The sequence below is a fragment of the Purpureocillium lilacinum genome (assembly GCF_023168085.1).
Source record: "Purpureocillium lilacinum CBS 284.36 DNA, scaffold_4, whole genome shotgun sequence".
Lineage (NCBI taxonomy): Eukaryota > Fungi > Ascomycota > Sordariomycetes > Hypocreales > Ophiocordycipitaceae > Purpureocillium > Purpureocillium lilacinum.
Genome location: NW_027072114.1, coordinates 2385766 through 2412753, shown reverse-complemented (window position 1 = coordinate 2412753; position 26988 = coordinate 2385766). Strand labels below are relative to the sequence as shown.

Sequence of the window (26988 nt, the reverse complement as noted above, 5' to 3'; positions counted from 1 at the left end):
GCCCAAGCGACTGCCGGGATCAGTCTTCGTCTCGTTAAGCACTCGATAGTGCGCAGCACGTCGGAAGTTGCGCCACCCACTTGTTCTCACTTCTTCATCTTCGTGGCCCTAGGCAAAGATTGCAAAAGCCGCGCAGATGACGGCAATGCAGTAGACTACTAAGTTTCAAGGGCCAGCGCGTTCACGGGGGTCTGCGTTTCACACTGTCGCGTCGTCACATTGAAGATTGTCTAAAACTGCTCGAGAATGGCTGTCACCCAAATGCGACTCATTGCCAATCTGCCATGCGTGCGCGGCGCGAAGAGCCCGGGACATTCTGGCCACAGATCATCCAGTCGGCTCTGCGAGGTCGTGGAATCGCGGCTTTGGACATCGCACTATCGACACATCTACTTCCCTATTACGATGCCCCGCGAAGAGAACGCAAGAATGGCGCGTCAGCCCTCGTTCATCCAGGCACAAGTGAGCTGTGCCTCTACCCAGGCGGGCCAGTCCGACTCGGGATCTTTGCCAGCAAAGTTCCACTGGAACAGTTCGAGCTCCGGATCCCATGGGACCAGCTCTTGCGGCGTTGAGCCCGATAAGAATGACTCTGTGCATGGGTCTTTGCTGCTTGGTGTGGTGTGTTTGATCGGCTCTGGGTTGGGCCAATGGTCGGGCCTGTCACATCGGCACTGCTTCGGGCTCTGAGGCTGCACCCTTTTCTAAGTTTACGTCCAATTCATCGACGCTACAAAGGACCTCACCTGGGCGGTTGTCCAAGGCGTCACTCTGACGCACCGGCATAGCCTCTTGCACCGTATCGTCATCTCAATCAGTTGAGCTGTGGCAAACCCCTTCAACCCGGTCAGCGCGCTGTGGTAGTTTTTGCGACGAAGTCGGCCGCCATAACAGTAGTAGTTCGGCCCTGAGCATTCACCAGGGCTACCATCTCTGCACCTTGCTTCACGTGCGAGATGAAGATCCCGATTGCGTCCAGGGCTTGCTTCAGCGTTGACGACCGCAGAAAGGCTCAGAGCGAGGACGTGGAGTATACTGAAAGGAAGGTGCATCCTGGTGAATGGTGGTTAGGAAAGCACAGCGTTACATCTGCATATTTGAACCCGCGGGGGCTTGCATATTTAAGCAATCGCCGTCGCCGTGTCGCAAGAAGCGAATAGCGCGCAAAGTGTTGTGTGCGACGCGTCGTTGCTTCTATCAGTGTCTGCGTGCCCGTACTCCCATGAAACCAACTGCCTATGACCGCATCCGGGCGACTCTGAAAAGCACGCGTGCCCGTGAAATTCACGTATATTTACGTGGTCCGGCGTGGGCACCGTTTCGTCCAGGGTAGTTGGCCACCCAGAGACCAAACGGGAGTGTCTCCGACGTTAGATTGACGGCGATTGACGATGGTGCCTGCCGCGAGCCGAACGCGGCTGTTAATTAACAAACTGCCGACAAGGAAGAGACGCGTCTGCTGCAGCGCAGCTAATTAACACGTACGTAAACTCAACGAGTTGGCACTGATTCCCACACGAAGCCAAGTAGGCATGGATCGGTCTGGAGCCTGTGTCTGACTCTGGACGCGTGGTCCCAGCAGAAATGTCAGACGACGCTCTCACTGGTTGACAATCAGCCGTCGCATGTCTTGAAACACCAGCACATGGCAAAGGCCCAATCACGTAGCGCAGAGGCGCAGAACAGGGCGAAACCTGAGATCGCAGGGTAGCTGGGCGTCGCATTGACGCTATTCGCAGTAATGCCGATCGGGATGCTCGGCCGACCTTTACTTGGTAGCTGATGGTGAGCTTACCACCAGGAGGGAGTATTGGACAAGGGTTGGCGGGTGCGGCCTCCCGTCCAGGACTGCCTGTACAAGTAACCACCTCGCACTGCAAGGGGGAACTAAATGGGCGAAGCGGCTCTTCTCGCTGAGCCCCGTTGCCGCGTGGGAAAGCACAGTCAACTGCAACTGCAACTGCAACTGCAACTGCACGTCAGAGAGGACGCCCGTCAGGAACGGCCGGGCCGGCGCGATGCAGTGCCTCGATTGAAGCCCCAGCTCATCACCCGCATTCCCGTCCTTCGAGAATCCCCGTCGCGGCTCCACCAAAGACTCACATCGGCGGCCCCGTTTCACCCTTGGTTTCTCATGCCAATTTCGGCATCGTAAGGCTGACTGGACAGGAGATGCGTCGCCGGGACCCACGATGCAGCTCATGCAACAATGGCCATCACCAGCGAATCAGCGCCCGTCGAGGGAGCGAGGGACGCCCCCAATTGGAAGAAGGCCCTCGCAGGGCCGGCCGTTGGTGTGGTGCTTGAGCACTGCCCCTGGATTGCTGCAGCCTTGGGGGCTTGGATCGGTGGCTTCATGGGTGAAGCCTGGAGGTTCAAAGGGGAATCAGCCAAGAAAGAGGCCGCTCGTCGACCGTCGTTGCTCACTCGCGGATTCTCGTTTCTTCAATGTTGGTCGAATGCCGTGTTGTCGCTCATTCAAAACTCGCCCGAAGCTGCGATCAAGCATCCATTCGCTCGCTTGAACAGCCCTCGAAACTCCGTGTCAATCTCTAGAACCACTTCATTTCGTACAGCGCGGTTGCCCTGCCCCATTTTATCGTCGTTACCAGATACGCGGTCTCAATGGCCGAGCCGGCGCATAATCACGGAATCCGCGCATCGGATCTGTCCCGCATTCCTCTTCACCTCCGGCGACAGTCACGGCAGAACCTACAGCTTTGCGACAAGAACGCGCCCTGGGGCACTGATTCCGATGGATCTCAGAACCGAAAGCGCTTTCCGGAGAGTCTTCACTTCAACCCGACAACTTTCCGTCTCCGCTCGCGCACAGAATCCACGCGCAGCAGCATCTCCTCCGCTCACATCCCGGACTCGGCAACGACGTACTCTGTTTCCACTCTCGCCAGCCCGTTGAGCTCGAGTTACGCCAGCGACCTTCAAGAGCGATTCGCCAGCCATTGCATCGACTCCTCAAGGCCGTCCAGTAGGATCCGCCATCGCCATCAGCCCTCGAGCGCGACAACTTGCTCCACGTACATCAATGATGATAACGAGGCGCCGATACTCATCGGCTTTCCTGACGTGAGTGAGAAGCTGAAAGGGCTGCGAGACACCAGCAGCGAGCTGGGCTCTGCCATTCAAACGCCGTCTGTGCAGTGAGTCAACCTATCTGAAGCATGCCAACATTGATGCTTGCTGGATACTGATCAATCTGCAGCCACCTTGAAGACCCCTTTATCAAGCAGGAGGAGGATATCGCGGTAGAAGATGCGCCAGAGTGGCCGCATACTCAAGACCAATGCGGCTCTCCGGGCCAGTCGGACGTCGCATCGGTCGTCTCGGACGACTATTCTCCAGAAGACGTTGACGCGATGCTGGACTTCGCGCTTCAATCTGTTTATGGCATTGAGCTACGAGAGACTTCTGCGCCAACAGCAATTATTCGCCGCCTTGCCTCCAACTTCCTGACGGAGCTAGGGCAGCACATTTGGCAGAACGCGTCCGATACTCAGCCAGTCCACACCATGTCTACCGCCAGTTCGTCGACCACCCCCTCGCAGGGAACAGCCGGGGAGCCTTCGCAGGGCAAGCGAAAGAAGCTTGCGGGTGGCGAGGACGGTGGAGAGGAGTACAGCGATGGGGAGGGCTCTGGATTTGGCCCGTCGAAACGCCTTCGGCCAAGTCCCAGAGAGGAGGAGAATCTCCGCCTGAGCTGTCCTTTCAGGAAGCGGAACCCCCATCGCTTCAACGTGCGGGACCATCATAGCTGTGCTATGACATACTTCCCAAAGTTTGCAGAGCTCAGGTAAGTGAATGCCCGTAGCGTTGGGCCTCAACATTGCGACTTACCCCAAGACAGGCAACATATTGTGAAGCAGCATAAGCGCGACGACCCATCGGCATTTGTCTGCGATCGCTGCACGCGGGACTTCCAGACCAGGAAAGAGCTGCGCGAGCACCAGCGACAACCCAAGGAGCAGATGTGCGACATCTCCGACCATGACCCCGAGTCGGGCATCGATGGGCCGACTTCAATCAAGCTTGTGAGCCGGAAGCGTGCCAGCGGCACCTCGGCGGAAGTTCAGTGGAGAGAAATCTGGAATATTCTCTTCCCAGATGACGATGACGGGATGATCCAGCCATACCGTAAGTTGTGCCGTTGAGAATTGGCAGGAGACCTGCAGCTGCTAACTTGCTTCCAGACTTCACTCCTGTGATTGAGCATTTTGAACTTTCCGCGCAATATCTGACTTCCTTCGATTTTCTTCAAACTTCCCTGCGAAACAAGATCTCCAACCCGGCAACGCTGGAGACCCTGGCCACAAAGTTTCACCAATGCTTCGTTGAGGCTGTAGAAGGCTGTACAACTGCCGCTCGCAGCATGCCGTACACGAATCGCAGCAACAAGAGAAACGAGCCGAATCGCCAGAGCACGGTCTCGAGGAAGCCTAGGGCCATCTCATCCCGTCCAGACTCCGGTGTCATCATGGACGACGGCTCTGAAGAAAGCTGCAGTGTCCTGGGCTCTTCTGGGCTCGGCCACCGGGACAGCATTCGGACCGTTAGGAGCCTCGCGCCACACCGTGGAAGCACTCTCGCGCCCAAGGGCCTGAGGGAGGTTCTGCCTGCCCCGACGCCTCCTGCTGCTACAACGGCCGCTCCGTATCCCACGCTTCCTTTGGAAGCTGCGGCGAACGGGATCGACCCAGCTGCGGCGGTGCAAGCATGGAATAATGGGGTCACGTTTGACCAGGAAGACCCCACGTTCTCCATGCCAGAGCAATGGATGATGCCTCCTGCGACTGTCTCCGGACCTATGAACCCGCAGACTGATTTCACGACTATGGATGAATCGTTCTTGTACCAGACCGACTTCGCCGCGATGGGACACGGATTTACAGGATTTAATGGACGTTAAAAAGAAAAACGCGACGATGGGACGACAGTATTTTACGACGAAGGACATGTTTGAACGACAGATCATTCTCTTCTCTGTTCTCATGACGATTGCGAGACGGCTCATTGCAGCCCCGTCATGAAGATAATTGTACGATTGATGATTCGGCTTTTTGAACATAGAAGATTCTGCTTCTCGGCGTGCCGCCAGGACGCCCCGATAATATTTAAGTATCCGATTACGCCTCGCCAAAGAATCTTTCAATGTCCTGAGATACCAGCAGAGTAAGCCAGCCGGGCCACTCAAGTGTAGGCTGCGCCTGGCCGTGCGTCTCGGCTGACATTGTACATCCTGTCCACGCGCACGCCGTTATCCGGTATGCTCTTCTCCTCAACGAGATTATCCATGCTTTCGCTGGCCGACAAGTGTGTTGTGCGTTCGATTGTAGTCTTCGTCTTGACCTTCATGTGCGTCAAGTCGCTCAGCTCGGCATCGTGCCCACCAACGCCATCCGCGACGGCTCCCTCGCCTCCTCTGTTCTTAGATGACCTGGCGCGGGACGACCCGGGCGACTTGCGAGATGCATATGGCGAGACTCTGCTCCGAACGCTGTCCGCGGCCGAGCGGAACCAAGTGAGAACGACGTGTAGTGTCGGTATGGAACCGCAGACGATCATGAGGAAGAGCTCGCCGGTGACCCAGACGAAGATGTCGTACGTTGCCCACGTCTGGTCCTCGCGGTTGGCCAGCTCCACGAGATACTGGGTCTTGATGCCGGAGCAGATTGATGTGAGAATATTTAGGCCGAAAACAATAGTGAGCTGGACCTTTTCGGTGGTACTGTTGTTGAGTTGCCAAAAGATGGTGGCAGGGATGATGGCGAGGGATGCGTCGGCGAATGTGTTGAATGCTGTGTCCATGGTCAGCCATCAAATGCATGGGCGTGTGCTTGCACAAGCTTTCGTTTAGAGTGCGACGTACAACCTGTGAAGGTTCCAAAACCTCCCATGACTTTGGGATTGATGCACTTTCCCGTGACTCTCCTGTCCCAGAGCGCCTCAGCCGGCGAGCATTGCGCAAACGTCAAGGTTGAACAAGCAACGGCGATGAGCGCTGCAAGGGTAATGGGCACGGTCCAGAGGAACAGACGGTGCCATCGCAGGTCGCTGAGTCGAATGATTCCCAGGAGGAGGGCCGCAACGGAGATCTTGCCGGCGGCGACTCCGACGATGCCGAACGGCTGGCTCAGCCAGTTCAAGAGTAAGACTATGGCGACATTGTCGGGACCGGTCTTTTTGACGTCCTCTATGTGCATGAGTCCACCACGCTGGGCGTAGAGGGTTAGGGTGATGCTCCAGCCGAGGAAGCACAGCTGAGGTAGATAACTCGTTAGACAACTTCAATGCTGCAGCTGGAACGGGTCCAGCTTGGGGTAGTACTGTACCATGGCTATGATCATGAATATGTCGTCCCATCCGAACTTGCGATTCCGTAGTCTTGCCACGATCCGGAGGATTGCAGTGATGAGAGCAAGGGGTGTCAATGTCCAGATGACTCTTAGGACTGTTGGTCCTCGATCGGGGACTGGGTCGGCCATGGTATCAAATTCGACGACTCGAGCAAGCAGTATGCGAGATCCGAGAGATAGAAACGATGGAGGAGCGCGGGGGCTGTCTCACGACAGGTTCAAGTCATTTCTATAGGAGTCTTCCCATAGAAGTCGCATTGCGCCTCCAGCTATGCGAGTCTGCACCACATCAATGATGCGGCGTTTCCAGGGGCTCGCGTTATTTGCACCATCACCATAGTAGGAACGACGAGCGGAAAGGGAGAAGGGGAGAGAGTATGCATGAAGAGAAACTACAGGTAGGGGATCCAAATGGCAGATCAGTGTTAGGTAGGGGTTCTAGCCAGACGTCGCAATGCGGCGAACGGAGATTGATGGCACCAGGCAAGGATGGCCGTGGACGACATGAAGTGACGCATTCTTTGTGCGCACCCCCGTGGTGCGAAACTGCAAAGAGAAAACAATGACAAAAAAGAACGCCGGCATACTGGCAGGGTGTCTTGACTTGGACCTTGGCTTGGCTGCATGGCTGCCTCGGTCTGGCGAAGCGGGTGGTAGCGCGAGGCGGCGTCGGGACGACATGGAGGCAGGGGGGCTGGTGGAGGCCTGGCGGAGGCGTTGACACCAACAGCGGGAGGCGGCGCCGTCGATGGGGAGCGGTTTGAGCCGTATCTTCAATAATATTCCGAGAAATGATAGCGTCACGATGAATCGAGGGTGCGAGTACAAGATAGTAGCATCAACATAAAGACAAGCCAAAGGCGTCAAGTACGGCGCAGCATCATAAGGGAGACCCCCATGCCGACAACCTTTCCAACAGCATCGCGGCACTGGCTTGGTGCCCATGTGCCGACCCGCCAGCTTGGATTGCAGCGTCGGCCTGCAGAGCACCTGCATCCGGCGCCAGTCATCATGTCTCCTCGCCTCGGTTGCGATAACCTCGTTGACGGCGCGACGGCGCCCGCCGTGCGCCACACAGCGTTTCGCCTCCGCTGATCGCCCATCTCGCGAGCATTGCGTGCCCAAGGTCCCCTGCTCGAGCAGGCCATCGCGGAGACTTGTCGCCGCGGATCCCTCGTTTGCACACCAGCTGTCAAGGGACCGTCCCTAGCGCGCCCCCTAGGAAGTCGTTCCGCCCCGTGCCGGCTGGTCTGAGTGGAGGCCGGCCATCAACGAGCCAGAGCCATTGGTCGCCACGGAATGCGACGTGCCCATCCCGACGACCAAAATGGCGCCGCCTCTGGTCCGTCTGGTGTCGCGTCTGCGGGCCTGCTGTTGGCATCCGCATCCCAACCACTCAAGACCTGGGTGTTAACGGTCGGCGGATTTACCCCTGGTTGCTCTGATCTCCTGGGCGCGGCGGACACGAGAGAACTCCGAGCCGCAGAAATGAGGTGAAGGCGGTGCTGAAAAAACCCCTCTTGGCCGAGGGAAGCACGGGATGTCGACGCTGCATGTCCAGGATGTTGGTCGACTTGAGGTAGCAGTGTGCGACTTGCATCAAATCATCATCCCCAAAGACCCTCCATCCCAGGGATCAAGGGCGAAAAAGCAAAACAACTACGTACTCCGACAAAGACTCAAAAGTAATTCCCGCGGGGGAACCAAGTCTTGACGTCAATCACAGCAACAACTTGAGAACCGACGAAGCAACAATGGGTGATCAGGCAGCCAGGGTGGAACTGGACTCGCTAGCTCAACAGCTGCGGTCTGTCCTCAACAACCCAGATGCTTTTGCAGGAGCAGATGAAGCGCAGCGGCTCGAAGTCAAGCAGCTGGCTCGCGCTGTTTCCGTAGCATTGGAACAGCCATTCGAGACAGTCCAGCGACTGGCGTATTCGGTGCGTCTGAGCCCTCTGGACCCCACGTCCTCCGATTCTCCGTCCCCTTATGCGGCGGAGACACACGCGCATGTCTGGCAGGGGCCAGACATCCCAGGAAATACCAGTATTTCCGGGTGGCAGGTGGAGGCGATGGGCGGCCGATTGACGCATCCAATGCGGCCGACTGGTCATGAAGATATATGCTGACACTGTTGCAGCCGCTGCCCCTGATCACGACAAGGGTTGCGCAGGAACACAAGATCTTTGCGACGCTTGCTGCCTCTGGCAAGGAGCCCGTAGGGCTCGGCGCGCTTCAGAGTGCTACGGGCCTTGAGATCGGCGTGCTCGAGTCCATTTTGGACTACCTTGGCACCCAGGATATGGTCCGTGAGGTTGAGGTGCGCAAGTATGCTGCGACCAAGTTGACCAACCTTATGCTGGTCCCGCTCTTCCAAGATGCCGTTACCCACTTGTGAGTTGCTTCCATCTGCCGTGTTCCATGCATTGCATGTTAAGTTATCGGCTGCCTGCGGCCTCGTGGTCAGTTTGGGCTAACAGTGTGTAGCCACGACAACTGCCTTCCAGGATTCGGGGCGCTCAACACGGTGCTGAGCCATCCGGACCAGTCTCTCAATGCCTTTAAAACAGGTCAGCATTCGGATGTGGACTTTTACACGTGGATGGAGACCCATCCGGTCCAGCAGGGTGCTTTCCATCGGTTCATGGAAGCGCAGTTTGCGAGTCTCCCAACCTGGCTCGACGCGGTCGATTTCGCCGCTGAGGTGGGCCAAAATCTCAGCGACGAGGATGTCGCATTCGTCGATGTCGGCGGTGGCAATGGCCAGCAGTGTGCACTCTTGAAGAAGAAGGTACTGGAGCTCAAAGGCCGTGTAGTCCTGCAGGACCGTCCGCCCGTCCTGGAAAAGGCACTGTCGGTGGAGGGCATGGAGAAGATGAGCTACGACTACTTGACGGAGCAGCCGGTGAAAGGTTGGATTCCCCCTATCCTCCATCCAGTCCTCTATTACCGCGCATGAACATGCATCGTCGAGCTTATACTAACGGGAGGACCTCTAGGCGCTCGCGTGTACTACTTTCGACAAATCATGCACAACAACGATGATGAGACGTGCATCCGTATCCTGCAGGCGCAGCTCCCCGCCATGGGCCCCGACAGTGTCATTGTCATCGACGATAAGACGCTGCCTGACGAGAAGCCGCCGCAGGGTGCACCAGGCATCGAGTACACGGCTGGCCTGAGCCTCGCCATGAAAGTCATGTTTGATGCGCAGGAACGGCGAGCCTCGCACTGGCGAGAGCTGCTGGACAGAGCGGGTCTGGCGATCAAAGACACGCGGAAGTTTACGCGCTTCGATGATTCGGCTATAATAGCCGTGAAGAAGTAAAGTATGCGCGACAAGTGGGAGGGAGCTGGCGCGCGTCTTGAAAATGCTCGATACTGGTGCGTAGTACACCTCAGATTGGCTACAAGTAGGTATGACTACCGGGAATTATCTAGTCTATAGCTTTATGCACCATGAACCCGTCGCAACTCTGCACAAACGTCGTTGATATACATCTTGGCCTTGTTAATCGTCAGCATGTGCATGAACGGGTGCGGCACGCCCGTGTACCGCCTGACCGTCACCCGAACGCCAGCCTCGACCAGCTTGCGCGCGTACGCCTCGCCCTCGTCACGCAGAGGATCGCGCTCGGCTGTAATGACCATAGTGTCGCACACGCCGCGCACGTCGCCCTTGATGGGGCTGCTGTGCCACTCCGGCCGCGCTGCGAGCTCCGCGCGCTGCGCATCGGTTGTCGGTTGGCAATGATCCATGAAGTACTTCATGCGGGCCCAGTTCAGGCACGGGGCAAACTCGTTCTCTGAAAAGGATGGGTAAGGCGAGTCGGAGGCCTTTTCCAGGCCGAGATGGGAGTCTGTGGCGGGAACGGCGAGGACGGCTGCTGCATGTAAGCGAGCGTTACCGAAGGAGGGAATGATGTATTGATGAGGTCGGGAAACTCACCCAACTTGATCTCAAGGCCAGAGTCACGGGCAAGCTGTTGTGCCACGGCGCTGATGTGGCCTCCAGCAGAGATGCCTCCGATGGAGATGGAGTCGGGGCGGCCGTTGATCTCTTGACCATGGCTGGCAACCTGTTGGGGCTCTGTCAGCTTCCCACTGCAGCGTGGCTTCCTCCCGTTCAATGCCTTACCCAGCGGATGGCGGCCCAGCAGTCATCGTGGCCTTTAAGGAAAGTGTTTTCTTTGAAGAATGATTAGTTTGAACGTCGCCTGAACGAAAGAATCGGCTTACCAGGGCAAAGCCGATAATCGACGTCAAGGACGAGAATCCCAACACGATCGCGGATCAGCATGCAGAGCTCAGCATCACCCTGAAGGCTTCCAAATGTGTAACCGCCACCTGCTCGTCATTTAGCGATCCAGCGCTTCACTACCACAATCAAGGCCACGAACCGTGGAAATTAATGTACACAGGATACGGTCCCGCGCCAAATGGCGACGTCCTGGCATCAGGGGTGTACACGCGGGCGGCAAACTCGTGCCCGTCGTCCGCCTTGATCTTGATGTCGTTGACAAACGGCTCGAACCGAAAGTCCTTGTACCAGGGCGACGCATACCTGCCCGGGTACGTGCGAATGTCCTCAATCGTCACGTTGTGCGTCACGGGCTTAATGCCCAGGTTCGCGTTGTAGTAGGCGATAAAGTCCTCGTCCAGCTTGTCCATGAAGTCGGGATGAATGGCCGAGGGCAGCTTCGGGCCGGCTGCTGGCGCCGTGGGCACCACGGTGCCGTTGGTTGTGGCAGTCATTCCGAAGGTTTGTGTGTATGTGCGTGTGACGAAGTGGCGGTCGTATAAGTCAAAGACCCTGGATGAATCGACGGGAATGCTATCTTTATCACTGCAGCCGCATCGTGCGGGGCAATAGATGGCATTCTCCAGACAAGACGGACTTGGTACCGTTGCAACCAGAACTCCGACTCAGACACGCAGCGAATGCCGTTGGGCATGGCGCCGTCATCGGTAAAGCCGACGTCCCTCGGCCCCCCGCGCCCAGCTCCCCACGTAGCGGTTCTAGCTCCGTCTCGCTGACCTCGAACTCCATTCCTCATCACTAGCTCTTCGGCGGCTTCGGTACGGCACAGTTGGGGCAATCGAGCTCTGTTTCTATGGACACTCTTGATCAACCGTCGCGTCCGCCGGGGCCATGCCGTTGAGAAGGTCGATCGGCCACCCGCTCGCAAACTGCATCCACACCGACTGCAGCCTCTTGGGCTCTGCCGACGTGTCGCTCGCCAGAAACCGCAGCGAATCATACAAGCTCGGCACGACATTCAACGAGATGTACCCGTCTCCGGGCCGTGGGCGGTAACCCGACGATGGGCTGTCCTCGTCCACCGCCCCTGCTCCCGACGAGCCCGTCAATCCGTCGCCCAGCAGTATCGTGTCGTCCACCTCGCCCAGGTATGCCGCGCGGTACATGGCACGCATGGCTCTGAACGTGTGCATCCACTGTCGCGCGGCGCGCCAATGCACACCCCAGAGGTTCATGATATCTAGGACGAGGTTGAAGAAGGCTTCCGCCTTCTCAATGGTGGCTGCATCCGCGTACAGCGGGTCGTTGGAGTACTGCAGCCAAAGCAGCGTGTTGGCTACGGAAAAGAGTGATGCGGCGACCCAGACGGACTGAAGATCGGATCTTGCCCGGGCGCTGCTGCCATAGAGGTACGACGCCATGGTCGCCGTGGCCAGGGCATTGCTGACACACGTTGATATCAGCTCCGGTTCGCGATGCAGTAGCGACCAACCTGCCGCGTCGACCGCATCCATGAGGATGGACGATCCATCTAGTTGTGGGAGATAAGCCTGATGTGCCACGCAAAAGGCGCTGCGAGTGAGGAAATGGATGGCGACAAAGGCCTTGCCCTGGCCAAGGGCAGCGTGGTTGGCATAATTTTGCTCCGACCAGGTCAAGCTAGGAGGCAAGGCGTCCACCCAGACCTTCATAGCGGCGTGGCTTCGATGAAAGGTGCTCAGAGGATCCGTCGGCTGCGCCTTGTCTACAAAACGGTGGTTGCACACGTTCATGTCGACGATGTCGCCGTACAGGCACACCGTCTTGATTAGGTATGGCAGGATGCCAATCTCGGAAGGAAAGCCGGCGAAGGAGCCGAGGGTCGCGACGGTGATGCCTCTTGTTGGCTCTTGATATGCCAGTGAGGCATCGGTCCCGGGGAGGGCGCAGGCAATGTTGATGGCTGCCAGGGTAGGCGGTTTAGTCAGGAAGAAGGCCAGTAGCTTGTCCATGAACAAGCAAGCCCAAAAGGTCCGGCGGCGGATCTCCTGTTCCTTGAGAGTGTGACTTTGGTGGTATTCCTTGTTGAGTCGCATGATCTGCGCCATGCGGATGGCCGTGCCAGCGTACATCCAATGGCTTGAGCCCTCATTGTTGATAAACTCCGAAAAGGCCAATACGAGATTGCCCTGGATGTTGGCGACTGCAGGGGAACTGTTAATACATGCTCGAACGGGATTGAGGGGTCATGCGATCAGGCTAGGTGGGAGAGCAGTACCGGACGGGTCATCCGACGACGCTCTCGCCAGAGCGCGCGCAAGCGGCGTGTAAGTCTTGCACACGTCCAGACCCGAAGCCAAGCCGAAGTAATCATTTGTTTCCTCGGCAGTCAGGTAGCGAGAGGAGAGGCACAGCATCGCCGCAGACAAAAACGGCGAGTCCACTACATCTCCGTCGAGATCCGGTCTGAACAGAAAGGAGCAGAAATTATCGGCAAAATGGTACTCGAAGAATAGTTCGAAGCAACGACGCAGCGCTCGCTTCTCTGGTAGCCTCAGTCCCAGCGCCGCCGGCTCTGCGGCAAGAAGGTAGTTTGCGCCAGCTCTATCTGATGAACCGTCCGGCGACGACAGGAGAACCGGCTCAATGCCTGGACTGGGCCAAAGGCAGGCGATGCCTCGGTTCGTGCAGTGTCGGCACCGAGGGCGGACACCATCGCACTTGGTCTTGCGTCTCCGGCTGGGAGAAGCGTTAACATGCAGCCAGCCAAGAGTGCTGGTGTTCCTCCACACAACCGACCTGCAAGCTGCGAGGCAAAGTGGAGGAAGTCAAATGGGGGCGCCAACGAACCAAGTGTTACACGCCTGGGGCGTCCGCCGTCTGGTCGCCTTGGCGGAGTTCCTCCCGTCCATGCCACGTGGAGCGAGATGAGCATTCACCAGTCTTTGGTACCGGGGCTGTCACTGCCCAAGGGTCCACGCATTAGAGTGTCTCAGGCGCAGCAGCACCGAGTGACGGGTCGGGAGGGTATCGGGAAGGACTGTCGCGACTTGTGTGAGGAGAACGAGCAAAGAGCGCGGTCTCACTTGAAGAACCGAGGCAAGAGTCTCCACTTGCATCCGGAGCGCCGATCGGGACAACCGGTCAAGACGCCGGCTTACCCGATGAGCGACTGGCCACGAGACTACGGGCAAACAAAATCCATCCAATGAACCGAGCAATCAGATATGATAACGGCGTAACGGCGGGCATTGACATTATGCGGCGCGATAAAGATTGATTGGATCCGATCTCCGGGGTAAATCTGGGGTAGATTTTAAGTTGGTAAATTCCGCCTGGTGACACGCGCGGCGAGGTTGGCAAGAAAGATACCACATGCGGACTGGACTGCCAGGTACTGATATCATTGATCTGATGTCTGGTAGCCTCGGTGATCAATAATTCGGAGTTGAGGCCAAGAGGCTTCTCCAATTCCGACCGGTCTGAGGGAAACTGGTATATAGTAGCAAGATGGTCGATCAAGGTCCCCCAACGTGGTGTCGCTCTTCCCATTGAACTGCCCAACCCCGTCCGCCGTTGACTTCTCGCCATGGAAGCTACAAAGACTCTTTCTCGTGGCGATGCCACAACCCTGAACACTGGTGAAATTGATGTGGAAGCTGAGAAGCAGGGCATTCATTTGCGCGATGCATCTTTGGCGTTGAACCCGCAAGTCGTGAAGCGACTGAAGCGCAAGTCGGACCTGATACTGCTGCCGCTCTTGACAGTCGCGTATTTACTCAAGTGAGGCCACCCGCAATTGAGAGAGCATGCGCCATCGTGCTTTCTGTGCCATGACACTTACGCGCTTCTGGCAGCTCTCTTGATCGCAGCAATGTGTCCAACGCACACACGGCAGGCCTCGAGGACGACCTCGGCCTAGTGGGAAACCAGTTCAACCAGGTTCTCACGTATTATCAAATCCCTTTTATTGTGTTCGGTCCGGGGATCACGCTCCTCACCAAGTGGCTCGGGGCCCGATGGACCATTCCTGGCATGCTCCTCGCTTTTGGGTCTGCATCGCTGGCGAGTGGTTTTGCCCGGGATTTCAAGGACATTGTCATCTGCCGTGTCTTTGTTGGAGCCTTCGAGTCAGGGTTTCTATCGTCGTACGTCACGCCCCTCTGCAGTCCCTAGGGTCGACTCGTGCTGAATGAAGACAGCGTCATCTACTATCTTTCTATCTGGTATACAAGAGCTGAGCTAGCTACACGCATCGGCATCTTCTACGCCGCCTTGGTTGCGTCCTCCGCCTTTGGGGGTCTCTTTGCCTACGGCATGTTCCATATCCATGGCGGGTCACGACCAAATTGGTCGTATCTCTTTTTCCTAGAAGGCGGGCTTACTATCCTGTGGGCGCTGGTTCTACTTGCTCTGCTCCCCTCATCTACTTCCTCCGCATGGTTCCTAACAGATGAGGAGAAGGCTACTGCCTGTGCACGTCTCGAACAAGACTCCGTGACTTCATTGGAAGGCGGCTTTAGTTGGCGAGAAGCATTCGGGGAATTTCGTACGGTGCACGGTTATATACGTATCGTGATGTCGTTTACCGCCGGGGTTACCTTGACATCCAACGCCAATTTTCTCGCCATGATTGTCAAGCGGCTGGGCTATAGCGTCATAAAGACCAACCTGGTAAGTGAGCACACGTTTGCTAAGATCCGGTCTGGTCTCACGAGGCTGAACATATCAGTACACCGTTGCTCCCGCTCTTACCGGCGCAGTCTTCTTGGTATGCTGGTGCAAGTCGTCGGACTACTTCCGTGAGCGAGGCTTGCACGCGACCGCATCCACGATTATCAGCCTTGTCGGCTACCTCATTCTCATCACGATCAACACGTCCAACACATCTGTGTTGTACTTTGCCATGTTTCTATGCACCGCTGGCGTGAGCACTCCCTATGCAGTCAGCCCGCAGCACAGATCAAGCTCAATTATACTGACCTATCCAAGGCATACCCGACGCAAATCATTGGCGCAGCCTGGACCGTCATCAATATCCCGAACCTCAACGCACGGGCTATGATGAGCGGGCTCGCCACGTCGGCAGGTAACAGCGGAGGCCTTTTGTCTAGCAACATCTACCGCAGTGAAGAAGCGCCACGCTACATCACGAGTTTGAGGACCAACTTGTCCATGTGCTCATTTGTCATTGCGGCCACATTGGCATATTCCACATGGATGCGGTGGGAAAACAGGCGGCGCGATAAGAGGCAGGGTGCGCTCTCGACCGAATACACGACTGAGGGGGTCACCAGCACGCAGGATCCACGGTTCCGATTCCAGGCCTAGACGGCGTTTCTTCTTCATATGAGAGGGTCCGGGCCGCACGCATGGATACACCGGAGACTTGATATTTGAAACGCGGTGTGCAAGTTATCTAGCTTTATCTCTTGTGCTCATATTGGGTGCTACGGAATCGCGAGCTGCTCTGAGCGTTCATGGTGCCTCTGTTGGGTCCCTGCATACGTTTGCCATTAGCTTACGACCTTTCACTTCAACGGCGATGCATAGATGGTGGACTTACCAGTCAGTGACAAGATTCTCATCGAGGCCATCCATGGCGACCATGTCCTCCTCAGAAATGACAAGTTCGCTCACGTCCGCATTCTCAACGAGGCGCTCGCGGTGCGTGCTCTTGGGCAGCGTCACCATGCCATGCTGTATGCTCCATCTTGATCGATGCGTCAGACATCGGCGACAGCCGAAAATGGGGACTTTGCTTACTTGACCAGAATTTGGGCTGGCGAGCACGAGTACTTTTTGGATAGCTGTACGATCTTGGGGTGCTTCATCCGCATAGCTCGCGCAAGAGGCGCATAGGCCTCGATCGTGATGCCGTGCTTCGCGCAGGTTTCCCTGATGTTCGTCTGCGTATTGAACGGATGCACCTCGATCTGGTTGATCACGGGCTTGATCCGGGGATTCGAGGCCATCAATTCTTCAATCTGCCCGGATTAGTTTCGCGTGAAAGCATCGTGAGGGGCGATGGACGTACGTGCGCGACGCCGAAGTTGCTAACTCCAATCATCCTGATCTCTCCATCGTCGACGGCATCTTCGAGAGCTTTCCAGCTCGTCAATCGTGCCTCTCTACCGCCGTAAGGACTGTGCAGCAGGAACAAGTCTACATATCCGAGGCCGCAGGCATCCACAGAAGCCTTGACGGACCGTCGCACCTGGTCATAGGAGGTGTTGCAGCTGGCCAACTTGGTGGTGTAAAAGAGGTCCTCGCGACGCAAGCCCTCCTTGTTGTCATCCGGGTTCGAAAGAAAGGTTCTAATCGCCTTCCCGGCCTCTGGCTCATTGTGGTACATTTGAGCGCAGTCGAAGCCGCGGTATCCGTCCAGCAGAGCCCAGCGGACGGACTGGGTAGCCTCCCTGCGCGACATCATGTAGAGGCCCAGCTGGATCTGAGGGATGGTCATGCCATTTGAAAGCTGCGAGCATGCTCTGTCAGTCGTGCGGCAACGTCAAACAAGCTGTCGTTTTCGGGCGCGGATGACGTGCAAGCATTCCCCTCACGGCCACTGAGAGGCATGCGATGTGCACTTGGTCGGGCGATGGAGCGTACCGTGAGCTTCGACAGAAGCGGTGCCTTGCTGGAAGCCATTTTGTGACTTGGATACCGCCTACAAAAGAAAAATAGGCACTTCCTCCAGACAGGTGTCCAGATGTCTTTTTGTTGGGGAACGATGCAAGCAATGAGAGAGCCAAGCCGGCGAGCTCAAGCGTGACATCACTGGGCAGGGTGGAGATTGGAGAATGGAGATGCTTCACAGGGTGGAGTTGCGGTCTGTGGCCTCAGCCGTCCGAGAAGGCCATCTTTCTAAATGCCACGGCACCATTTGAATTCAAGAATACCACTTAATAAAGCTTGCATGCATTTCCCCTCAAGATCACATTCACGAGAAGCCCAACGCCGAATTGGTGCTTGACCCCTTCAATTTGACGCGCTGTCGAGAGTCACGACTCACTACTCACGACCAGACGGCTGTCGCTTGGTGCTGGTATTGGTGCATTAACTTGTGAAAAGTCGTAAAGCGTGTCCTGCACTCATTTCATTCACAGCTTCCCCTTGATCTGTGTCTCAGCCCGTAGCAGCGGCATCGCCAGGTCAGCCACCTCGCTCGCCACGCCCCAACTGATCTCGTAGCCACGGCCGCCTGCACCGTACGCATGGATGACCCGTCCCTTGGCCGGCGCATTTCCCAGCTTGACCAGCGGCCGTTCTTCGACTTCCAGCCTCACGCCTCCTTCGCGAGTCGGTCGCCGTCCGACCACATCCGATATGACCCGGCAATTCCGCGCCGTTTCTGCCGCGTCGCGAGCCGGCCCATCGTGCGAGTACGGCTCCAGAGTGAGACCGGCCGACAGGAGTCGCTCCCGCGTGGGCAGATCAGGCTCCGTCCGCCAGTCGCCCGGCTCTTTTGTGCCGCCGACGATGGTGCCGCCGTTGAGGAAACGAGGGATGAGGAAACTCCATGAGCCATCCTTGTTCTGTCGTGTAACCGTCTTTGTTACGTGGGATAGATTTGACACGACCGTTTGGCCTGCCGACCCTGTTAGCTGTGTGGGATGAGATCGGAATTGTCGTGCAGACCTCGGGTCGGGAACGACTTGGCATCGCCAAAGCCGGTGCCGCTGGCATTGACGACCAGGATTACGTCGTTGCGGAGCGTGAAGGCCTCCCACTCGCTCCTCAGATCCTTTTCCAAAGTCTTCCCCCCTTGCAGGAGGAACTTGCGCAGCAGATGCTCGCAGTAGACCGGCGAGTTGATGCAAAATGTGTCATACTCGTAAGCCAGCACGACGCCCTCGGGCACTTCCGCTGGTGCCAGCTTGCGATACCCTCCCAAGCTCGTTTCCCGCTCAAAGGTTTCTTTGGTCTGCTGCCGGTAGCCCTGGTCAGGCGCCTCGAGGTATTCCACTCCAGGGGTCCTTGTGACGCCGCACCACGGCTCGGCTTCGACTTGGCGTGAGAACTCGGCCACGGCGCGGCGCAGCCAGGCGGCCTCGCGACGCAGCTGGGGTGTCGTCGCCGGGATGGGCCGGACATGCGCGCCAGCCCACATCGAGGCATAGTCGGCCGAGTGCCGAGCTGGCGCACCTGGGATTGAGGAGGGCCATTCGCGCGCGACGAGCAGCACTGAGACGGGTCGTGTTGTCTTGTGCCTGGAAAGCTCGGATTGCAGCTGCAGGGCGCATGTGAGGCCAATTATACCGGCTCTGTAGGCATCGTCAGCCGCCGCTTACAAGAGGCTACGGGAGCGATGGCGCGATACCCGATGACGACGATGGTCGAGGGAGCTTGCTCGCCGTGCGACGACATCATGTTGTATTTGGGTCTTGCCCGATGCTCGCGCGCTGGCGAGTGCAGGTCTGTGATTTGACGTCCCCTCGAGACCTCGAATTTTAGTATTGGCGAAGTCGATATAGACTTTATAGTAAGTCGAAAGCAGCTCAGCTGAGATGTGTCGATGCAATTGCCGGACAGTGACAGGGTCGTGATTCGATGGTGCCGTTCCGAGATCGGGCTTCCGCCGGTGGTCGGCCGGATAACCCGAGGCCGGCGCCACTCTCTATTACCCTCCCGAGCCCACTGGAACCCCACCAGCGGACGAAGTGCTTCAGAACGTCGGGCAACTCGTGTTACCCGCTACGATGGAAGCACGGGAGACGATGCGCGTGCACAATGTTTTAAATGTTCGCATACCGATACAGAAATATTCGGCCACAAAAGCTCTGGCAGAGCCAAGCATCTGCGACTGAGGCAGTAAGACAGCTAACAGAGGCCATGTCCGTTGACAATGACACGGCTCTGGAGCTCAGCTGCAGCACGGCCAAGCCGCTGGCGGAGAGAAGGATTGGCGCGTGCGCCTGCCGGTGCACATAATCAGAGGATGGTTCGATCTTTCCATGTCAGACCATGCCAGAGAGCTGTCATGTCCTCGGCATGGCATGTTGGCGGCCGTCATGTTTGAACGAATCGGAGTCCGTCGTCGGCAGCTGCTGGCCGAAGAGCGGCGATCCGATGTTCGCGACGCTCGGCCAGCCATTTCGCACGTTGTCCGCCTCCTACACCGGAATCTCAACTAACAATGGTTCTGTAGTCGCTGCCGTTGCGGCTTTGAGGCACCCCTTCCCATGGCGGCCAACATCAATAGTACGATGGCGCTGGGCGCACCGTACTTCTTGTAACCGGAAAATGTCAAATGGCCATGATCAGGACATGCAGAAGTGGGTATAAGCGCGTAGATTCATGGGTATGTTGTATGTGCAGTGTGAACCTTGCGCCGTTCCTGTCGCCGTGCCCTTTTTCCATGCCATTCCCAACACCAAGACGCCTTGACCGTGAGCCGTAACGCCAACCATACGCCATGTGTTGACACCAACCATGAAACCCCCATCAGCCGCAACGCCAACCGTGAAGCTTCCGTAAACCGTGACGCCCATCGTGAACCGTGACTCCAATAACTCAAAGTTCGCCCACAACGACCGAACCGTCCCTCTCCATGACCAAATTCGTCTTCAGTAGCCCAGTCCTCCCCCCCCCCCAATGATCCGGCCTCTGTCCCTCATCATGCCAAACGCCGACGCTTCAAATTGCGGACCAGGGGCTCATCGTCATCAGAGCTGTCCTCCACCTCGCGCATGACCTCATCGGCCTTCGCACCCTTCTCACTCCCCGTCTCTCCACATCCGCTGTCGCTGCCGACCGTCTCCTCGCGACCTCTCTTCATGCCTAAGCTGCCCCTGCCTACACGGCGGGATACCGACTTCAGGGCCCGGTTTTGCCGGACGAGATCCTTCAACCGCTCTTCCAGAACCTCATTCTCCTTCACAAGCTTCTGGATCTTGCACCCGAAACCGCGAATCGAGGTCGCCTGATCAGACTCGAGCTCCGTCATCCGTTTGGCAAAGTCCTTCTTGAGCTGGTCGATGTGCAGGGAGTGCTCGTATACGGAAAGTTCCACTCGAGAGGGTACGTCCTGGCACAACTCGTCGCAACAGGGGACGACTTTGCAGTCCGGCGGTGAGAGCTCCGTCCAGAAGGTGCAGCCGGTCCTGCGTGCGTGCGCGAGGCTCGTTTGCGTAGCGACCCTGGGAGCCAAGCCGTCTGTCATGTAGAGGACAGACAATATGTTGAAAGTTCGGCTGTCGAGATCCTGCGAGAACGCGACTTTCAGGGTGCCGTTAGAGCCTGATCGCTCGAGGCTGCACCGCCAGTGCAGGTAACCATCGTGCTCTCGGTTGAAGGACATGTGCTGCTCGAGCTTCTTCCTTCCTCCGCTGTCGACGCGGAACTTGACGGCGGCCTGGTGGAAGACGGGCTCCCAGTCCTTCCAGCCGCAGTCCGAAAGTGCCCACGGTTTCGTCGTGGCGGAAGGCTTCTTTCCGTTGCGGGCGTTGATGTTCTTGGCAATCTCCTCCTCGGGCCTGGTATTCTTGACAGGAGGGGGCTTGGGGTCGAGAATGTAGTACCGCCCATCGGGGTGGTACTGGCGCTGTTGCCACGGGCGCTTTTCGACGCGGACCGTGACAGGTGCCTTGTGGGTGTTGTTGCTGAGGATGCCCATTTTAGCGAGAGTGTCTTAGACTTGATTGTGTCTTGTAGAATGTTGTAGACTTGATAGTGTCGTGTAGAGTAATAGACTTTATAGTGTCTTGTGACTTGATAGTGTCGTGTAGAGTTGCAGACTTGATAGTATCTTGTAGGATGTTGTAGACTCGATGGTGTCTTGTAGGCCGGTGTAGACTTGATAGTGTCTTGTAGAATTTTAAGGGTGACTGCTCGGTGGTCTGTGACAGTAATGTTCTGTGCAGCGGCATAAACAAGTCTGGTACGTGACGGGCGAGGAAAGAAGAGGGCAGAGTAGGGGCGCGAAGGGGATTGTATGGCAGACGGGGCGCCGTTAAGGCTTGCTACTGATTGTTGTTCCATGGCTGTGGTAGGCGATTTAAGTTCCATGAAAGAAAAACTATGTGCATCGAATCGTCCCAGTGTGTCTGCTGAAGCGGCCTGGTGGCCGATTTGGCGTAGTCCAGCTCCAACATGCTTCGCCGGGCCGGAAACTTACACGGAAGGTGTTACTGATGTCGTATAATGCGGCGCGCTTGGCCTTGCTGATTGCCCGCGCTGGCTCCGTGTAAGTGAGCTTGGGACATGGAAGCCTCTAGATAGGTCTGGGACACGGTGCGAAGGCTGTTTGGCGTGGTCCGGCGACAGTATACTTCGTCGAGCCAAAAAGCTTGGGCAGAAGTTTGAATAACGCGTCGCGTATGGTGTTGTTGACTGCCCGCGGCGGGCCCGTGTAAGTGCCGTTGGAAACTGAGAATCCACGCGAGGTGGATGGGGCGTAGGCCCCCAGTATTGGAGTGTCCGGGTGCAGAAAAGTGTCGCGTAGATGGCGAAGGTGCTGCAGGGCCCTGCGTCGTCTGGACATGGAATCACATGCTTGCCTGTCGTACTGTGCGAAGTATCGCCAGGTGTAGTGTGGACTACGAGGCGAGGGCGTCAATAATGTCGAGAGCCATCATGTGGGCAAGGGCAGTGGCTATGGCGACTTCATGTCATATTTCCAGCGTATTGAACTAACACATTTACTCATGGGAATAAACGCATTGGTGATGCAGCAGACAAATTGCAAGGCAAGACAAGATGCAGGGTCGATGAAACCGAGAAACCGCAGGCATTCTTTTCGTCCAATAGTTCAGATAGGAATAGATACAGTATAAGCGGATGGTATCGGTACAGTACATCGTCTAATCACATCACTCTCACTCCCGCCATCTGAATCCAGGATGCTTCCAGTCCAAGTCTTCAATCTCCTGGGGTGACAAGCCCTCTAGCGCGGCATCGACGTCGATCGCTGCACGCCTCTTGTTGTCGCGCCTCATCCAGAGCAGAACTACTGTGGCAGTAACGAGGACCGCGGCGTTTGTTGCCAAGTTCAAGCCATTTCCAATGTGATAGTTCGGGCCGTCGGTAGGTAAGAACGACCAGCTGCTGATCAAGCCCCCTATGTTGCCGAACATGACGTTGGTGCCGATGGCCGCGCTGCGAGCAGTATCGCTCACTACGTTGGCAGAGACTTGCGCATTGGCGAGTGGACCAACGGCGAAGACAGACGAGGCGATGAGGAATGTCGCCCCGTAGCGGACATTGGCGTTGGTGCTAGCCAAGTACATGATGTATCCTACCATGCACATGGGCGCAGTGAGAGCCATCAACAGCTGTCGCTTGTCCAACCGCCAGCTGACCACTGGGAACGCGACAGTAAAGAACGCCCCGAAAACGTATGGAGGGACAGTGTAGAGCTGCTGCTGGACTGGGGTCTTTGAGCTGTAAATGGTCTTGACAATGGTCGGGGCGAAAAAAGCCAGGCCTTGGACAGTGATGTTGTTGAGAAGGAAGATGAAAGCAGTGGAAAGGGTAAGCGGGTTGTTGATTCCTCGAAGCAGCTTAGGCTTGTCTATCTTGTCCAAGACGGTGGTAGTGGCGACGCGCTCAGACTTGATGCGGGCGACGGCCAGTTTCTTCTCGCTCTCGGACAGCCAACGGGCGGTAGCGGGCCGGTCGGTGAGGGTCACAAAGGCGATAAGAGACACACCGATGGTAATGATGCCCTCGATGGCGAAGATCATGCGCCATTGATGCAGGTTGCCGAAGTGGGACAGGGTCAAAATTGCTGATGCAAGAAGGCCACCGAAGGCGCCGGCCAGTGGGGCCATGACAATGTACAACGACAGCCGGAAGACCAGCTCGGCGCGTCGGTACCAACGGGAGAGGTAATAGGCGATACCTGGCATCATGCCGGCCTCGAAAATGCCGAGGAGGAAGCGGACAGCCATAAGCTGTGGCGTGGTCTTGACAAAGGCTGTTCCGAGGGACGTGATGCCGAAGCAGAGGGAAGTGAGCGGGAGGAACCACCCGGGCTTCATCCACTTGCAGAGGATATTGGCCGGGATCTCGAAAAGGATGTACGAGATGTAGAAGATGGACACCGAGGCGTTGTAGTCGTAGCCCTTGAAATGGAGGTCCTTCTCCAAGCCGGCAATCCTAGCGTTGCCTACAAAGCGTATTGGTGTCAGTCCAGCACTCACGTCGCACGCAGCCACAGCGGGGGCAATGGAATGGTTTCTCACCGAGGTTGGCACGGTCGATGAAGCAGAAGAGATACAGGAGCGACACAGTCGGGACAATGGCAAGGTCGCACTTCAGCCGCAGCTTACGCTCGGCGGCGGGATCAGTCTGGATGAGAGACTGGCCATATCTGCAAGACGGCGTCAGCAGACTCGAGCATCGAAGCCGCCAGGCGTGCATTGAGCTGACTTACTTGTCAGTGGCATACTGGCCACGCTCGGCAGCCTGGTCGTTGTAGATGACGACTTGGTCGCCCACGGGCAGCGAGTCTGCCTCGGACTGCTGTTCCTGCTTCGACATGGCGGCGGCGTGCTTGCCCGTCGGCTTTGCTGCTGGCTGTAGCTGAAAGCTGGAGCTGGAGCTGATGCTGATGATGCTGCCGCGAATGCGCTTTCGCAGTCTTCGCCTTTGCCGGACGCGTCTCTCGTTGAGCAGCTCCCGACGTGGGATCGGCGGAACGATGCCCTGTCTTTATAGGCCCCGGGCACAGTATCGCCTGCATGCCGTGGAGGGCGTTGGCCAACCCCGGGCGGGATGGAGGTTGGCCGGAGGAGGGCGGGTGGCTGCTTCTGCGAGGATCAAGGCTCCAACAGTCTAACAGAAATGCCTGGGTGCAGTGCCGAGCTAGGGGCCGACGTGTGGCCTGGGGAAGTCGCGGCGGCGCACGAGCCAGGTCTGGCAGCAGCAGCGACGGCGGCGGCAGCAGCACGCACCTGCAGCGCAAGGACCCACTGGACCAAACTTGACCTGCCCGTGCTATGGACGGCACAGTACTGGCAGCGCGCCTCGGATTGATGGACGGCACCTCAGCCCGAGAATCAAACCGGAGCAATTGAGGCTCCCCTGCCTGCCAGGCCTTGCGTCGTCGGTGATGCAAAACGCGGGATGGGTGCCACCCTCCATCAGGTCGGGAATTCCCCTTCCCATACGTCGAGCCCCCAAGCCAAGCGGGAGGAGCCAGGCCAGCCATCAAAGCCGCCTCCCAACCGTGCAATGGCTTCATTGCCCATCCTGGCCTGGCATGTGGGTGCAAATAAAAGCGCCGGTTTTAGACCCCCAAGCCTAAGACTTTCGCACCACAGGTGCTGGTACAGGCGGCGCTTTTTTTTGCACCCACATGCCTGGCCACGCAAACAGGCTCGCTCCCCCTGTCCTGCCCGTCCGACTAGGCTTGATTGATCTGCCAGCGCCAGCCCGCTTGTTCCCCTCATTACGCGGGCCATCATCTCGCTGTTGGCTGTGACTCGCCGGCTCATCTACCGGCTCCGCGATGGATAAAGGGCGACGGGCATCTCCTCCACTCGAGATGCTGCTGGCTCCCCCGCAAACTAATGCATGCTTCCCTTTCCCCTTCCCTTTCCCTCTCGGCCCCAGAGCCTGGACCGCGGAAATCTGGGGTCAAGGCTGCCAGAGCCTGCGCCTCAAGAGTGTATTGGGCAATGTGTTTGCGATAGAAGCTACAGCCTCGTTTGCTCATGGGCGAGCCAGGCTCACGCTACTGTCCGCGCATCAATGTATTGTCATTGCGAGAGCAAGCGATGGCCCGTGAACAGGCCGCTAGCTCGAGCTCAATCATCCACGGGCCATGGGGTGATGTTGTTGGTGCCACCCCAGCCATTCGAGGATTCGCTTGCTGGCGGAGAGCACGGAGCACAGTGAAGAAACTCGCGATACGGATACGGTATTTCGTACCGGCGCAGTCCACGGGATTCCATGTGGTGCAGTCGCAGTTGCAATCGCAACTACAGGTGGGCAACAGACCACCGCCCGCCCGGCTGAGACAAGTTTTTGACGATGTTGCACGGAGCGAGCCTCGATGAAGATCTCCCGCGTGCGGGGCGCCCGATGCGACGGCGAACAGACATTTTGCTGATGGCAAGGATGACTTCCCGATTTCCAGAGCCGCAGAAGGTACTCGCACAAAACTCAAATAGCTATTTCGCACTTTGCATCCATCGCGGTCTACGAGCCAAGACGGCAGGGCTCTGCCAATGAGCGCAATCGCGGCCCATGCGCGCAGCAGCACTTCGTAAGGGCCCTGCAGGGCCTGGGTAACACACCCTGCAAGCTCCCCTGCAGGAATGGAAGCTTGCTCGGAACAGACCACCGGCCGGCGACGCCCTTGACGTTGACTGTTCTGGAACCAAGTGATCGACGTCTGCGAAAAAGAGCAGGCTCGCGCGAATCAATGCATCTGACGTCTCCGGTCTGACTCTCTCTGCTGCTCTCATTGAGCTACAATGTCTGGCCTTTTGAGCATGCTTGGAAATACTTGACACTTGATTGGTTGACGGGAGGCGTCCCCGACCTGAGCCAATCATGGTCCCGGCGTTTTGTGGCAGTGGCTGGTAAGCGGCCTCGCTGGAATCGAACGACGTCCAAGTATTAAAGACGTCATGTCATGTCCTTCTCAAGTTGCTTCGTCTTCATCAAACAAACAAAAAGTCTAGATTCATCCGAGTTGTCGCTGCTCTTCCTCCATTACATTTTCCGTTCAAAGATCTCTGCTACTCCACCACCCTATTCACCATGACCGTCGCCAAGTCTTCCACCTGCTGCGGCAAGGGCAACGTCGAGTGCGCCTGTGGTAGGTCAACACCCGAGCTCGTCATCCCGACCTCACCTCCGACGATGTGTGCATAGCGCTGACATCCAATAGCAAAGCAGGCCACCTGCTCATGCGGCAAGCAGTCCGCCCTGCACTGCAGCTGTGACAAGGCCGCCAAGGAAAACGCGGTCGAGGGGCCCCGCTGCTCGTGCCGCGCCAGGCCTGCGGGAGAGTGCACTTGTGACCGTGCTACCTCCGAAAACACCAAGCCCGCGGGCTCAACGTGTCAATGCGGCGTCCGCCCTGCAGGTACGTCCCAGGAGAAGTCTATAACACGTTCGCACCCCGGCTGACCCGGTCCATTCAGGCGCCTGCACTTGCGAAAAGGCCAGCGATGGCGGCTACAACCCTGCCAACGAGATTGATTTTACGACCAGCAAATAGGCGCGGCACATTATGTCGGGATGTCGCGATGGAGGGATGGCGTTGCTCGCGTAATGCGTATTTGTTCACGATACACGGATTGGGTATGGCGTTCGGCTAGTCGAGACGGTAGAGCTCGGTTGTATCATTAGAAAGTCCGCCGTGTGGTGCGGCGCGGATAAACCATTAACAGGCGTTGTCATCCTAATGAGGGCTTCTTCGAA

The 26988-nt window shown here is 57.2% G+C and overlaps 12 protein-coding genes across 12 annotated transcripts; 5 read left to right on the top strand and 7 right to left on the bottom strand.

The window, feature by feature from the left end:
* Positions 1-2625: 2625 nt before the first annotated feature.
* On the top strand, positions 2626-4921 carry PLICBS_005914 (uncharacterized protein; the record flags this gene model as incomplete). Its single annotated transcript, XM_018319643.2, has 4 exons — positions 2626-3158; positions 3221-3808; positions 3863-4149; positions 4206-4921. The coding sequence occupies 4 exons, from the start codon at positions 2626-2628 to the stop codon at positions 4919-4921; spliced, it is 2124 nt and encodes a 707-aa protein (XP_018182117.2).
* A 281-nt stretch (positions 4922-5202) lies between these two features.
* PLICBS_005913 (uncharacterized protein) lies at positions 5203-6497 on the bottom strand (the record flags this gene model as incomplete). The annotated part of the gene is made up of 3 exons (XM_018319642.2): positions 5203-5810; positions 5882-6272; positions 6345-6497. 3 exons carry the CDS (start codon positions 6495-6497, stop codon positions 5203-5205), a joined length of 1152 nt encoding a protein of 383 aa, XP_018182116.1.
* Positions 6498-8122: 1625 nt separating this feature from the next.
* On the top strand, positions 8123-9696 carry PLICBS_005912 (uncharacterized protein; the record flags this gene model as incomplete). The annotated part of the gene is made up of 4 exons (XM_065600821.1): positions 8123-8308; positions 8509-8762; positions 8856-9280; positions 9368-9696. The coding sequence occupies 4 exons, from the start codon at positions 8123-8125 to the stop codon at positions 9694-9696; spliced, it is 1194 nt and encodes a 397-aa protein (XP_065456893.1).
* Positions 9697-9818: 122 nt separating this feature from the next.
* On the bottom strand, positions 9819-11123 carry PLICBS_005911 (uncharacterized protein; the record flags this gene model as incomplete). The annotated part of the gene is made up of 5 exons (XM_018319639.2): positions 9819-10252; positions 10318-10447; positions 10507-10556; positions 10608-10715; positions 10769-11123. The coding sequence occupies 5 exons, from the start codon at positions 11121-11123 to the stop codon at positions 9819-9821; spliced, it is 1077 nt and encodes a 358-aa protein (XP_018182113.1).
* A 357-nt stretch (positions 11124-11480) lies between these two features.
* Positions 11481-12898, bottom strand: PLICBS_005910 (uncharacterized protein; the record flags this gene model as incomplete). The annotated part of the gene is made up of 2 exons (XM_065600820.1): positions 11481-12811; positions 12892-12898. 2 exons carry the CDS (start codon positions 12896-12898, stop codon positions 11481-11483), a joined length of 1338 nt encoding a protein of 445 aa, XP_065456892.1.
* Positions 12899-14197: 1299 nt separating this feature from the next.
* PLICBS_005909 (uncharacterized protein) lies at positions 14198-14784 on the top strand (the record flags this gene model as incomplete). Its single annotated transcript, XM_065600819.1, has 2 exons — positions 14198-14391; positions 14466-14784. The coding sequence occupies 2 exons, from the start codon at positions 14198-14200 to the stop codon at positions 14782-14784; spliced, it is 513 nt and encodes a 170-aa protein (XP_065456891.1).
* Positions 14785-15186: 402 nt separating this feature from the next.
* On the top strand, positions 15187-15939 carry PLICBS_005908 (uncharacterized protein; the record flags this gene model as incomplete). Its single annotated transcript, XM_018319637.2, has 3 exons — positions 15187-15282; positions 15341-15535; positions 15601-15939. 3 exons carry the CDS (start codon positions 15187-15189, stop codon positions 15937-15939), a joined length of 630 nt encoding a protein of 209 aa, XP_018182111.2.
* A 147-nt stretch (positions 15940-16086) lies between these two features.
* On the bottom strand, positions 16087-17259 carry PLICBS_005907 (uncharacterized protein; the record flags this gene model as incomplete). The annotated part of the gene is made up of 5 exons (XM_018319636.2): positions 16087-16108; positions 16175-16321; positions 16375-16595; positions 16646-17086; positions 17221-17259. 5 exons carry the CDS (start codon positions 17257-17259, stop codon positions 16087-16089), a joined length of 870 nt encoding a protein of 289 aa, XP_018182110.2.
* A 452-nt stretch (positions 17260-17711) lies between these two features.
* PLICBS_005906 (uncharacterized protein) lies at positions 17712-18978 on the bottom strand (the record flags this gene model as incomplete). Its single annotated transcript, XM_018319635.2, has 3 exons — positions 17712-18199; positions 18250-18875; positions 18932-18978. The coding sequence occupies 3 exons, from the start codon at positions 18976-18978 to the stop codon at positions 17712-17714; spliced, it is 1161 nt and encodes a 386-aa protein (XP_018182109.2).
* Positions 18979-20227: 1249 nt separating this feature from the next.
* Positions 20228-21226, bottom strand: PLICBS_005905 (uncharacterized protein; the record flags this gene model as incomplete). The annotated part of the gene is made up of 1 exon (XM_018319634.1): positions 20228-21226. One exon carries the CDS (start codon positions 21224-21226, stop codon positions 20228-20230), a length of 999 nt encoding a protein of 332 aa, XP_018182108.1.
* A 1201-nt stretch (positions 21227-22427) lies between these two features.
* Positions 22428-24093, bottom strand: PLICBS_005904 (uncharacterized protein; the record flags this gene model as incomplete). The annotated part of the gene is made up of 3 exons (XM_018319633.2): positions 22428-23719; positions 23796-23923; positions 23987-24093. The coding sequence occupies 3 exons, from the start codon at positions 24091-24093 to the stop codon at positions 22428-22430; spliced, it is 1527 nt and encodes a 508-aa protein (XP_018182107.2).
* Positions 24094-26322: 2229 nt separating this feature from the next.
* Positions 26323-26785, top strand: PLICBS_005903 (uncharacterized protein; the record flags this gene model as incomplete). Its single annotated transcript, XM_018319632.1, has 3 exons — positions 26323-26380; positions 26453-26650; positions 26709-26785. 3 exons carry the CDS (start codon positions 26323-26325, stop codon positions 26783-26785), a joined length of 333 nt encoding a protein of 110 aa, XP_018182106.1.
* Positions 26786-26988: the final 203 nt, after the last annotated feature.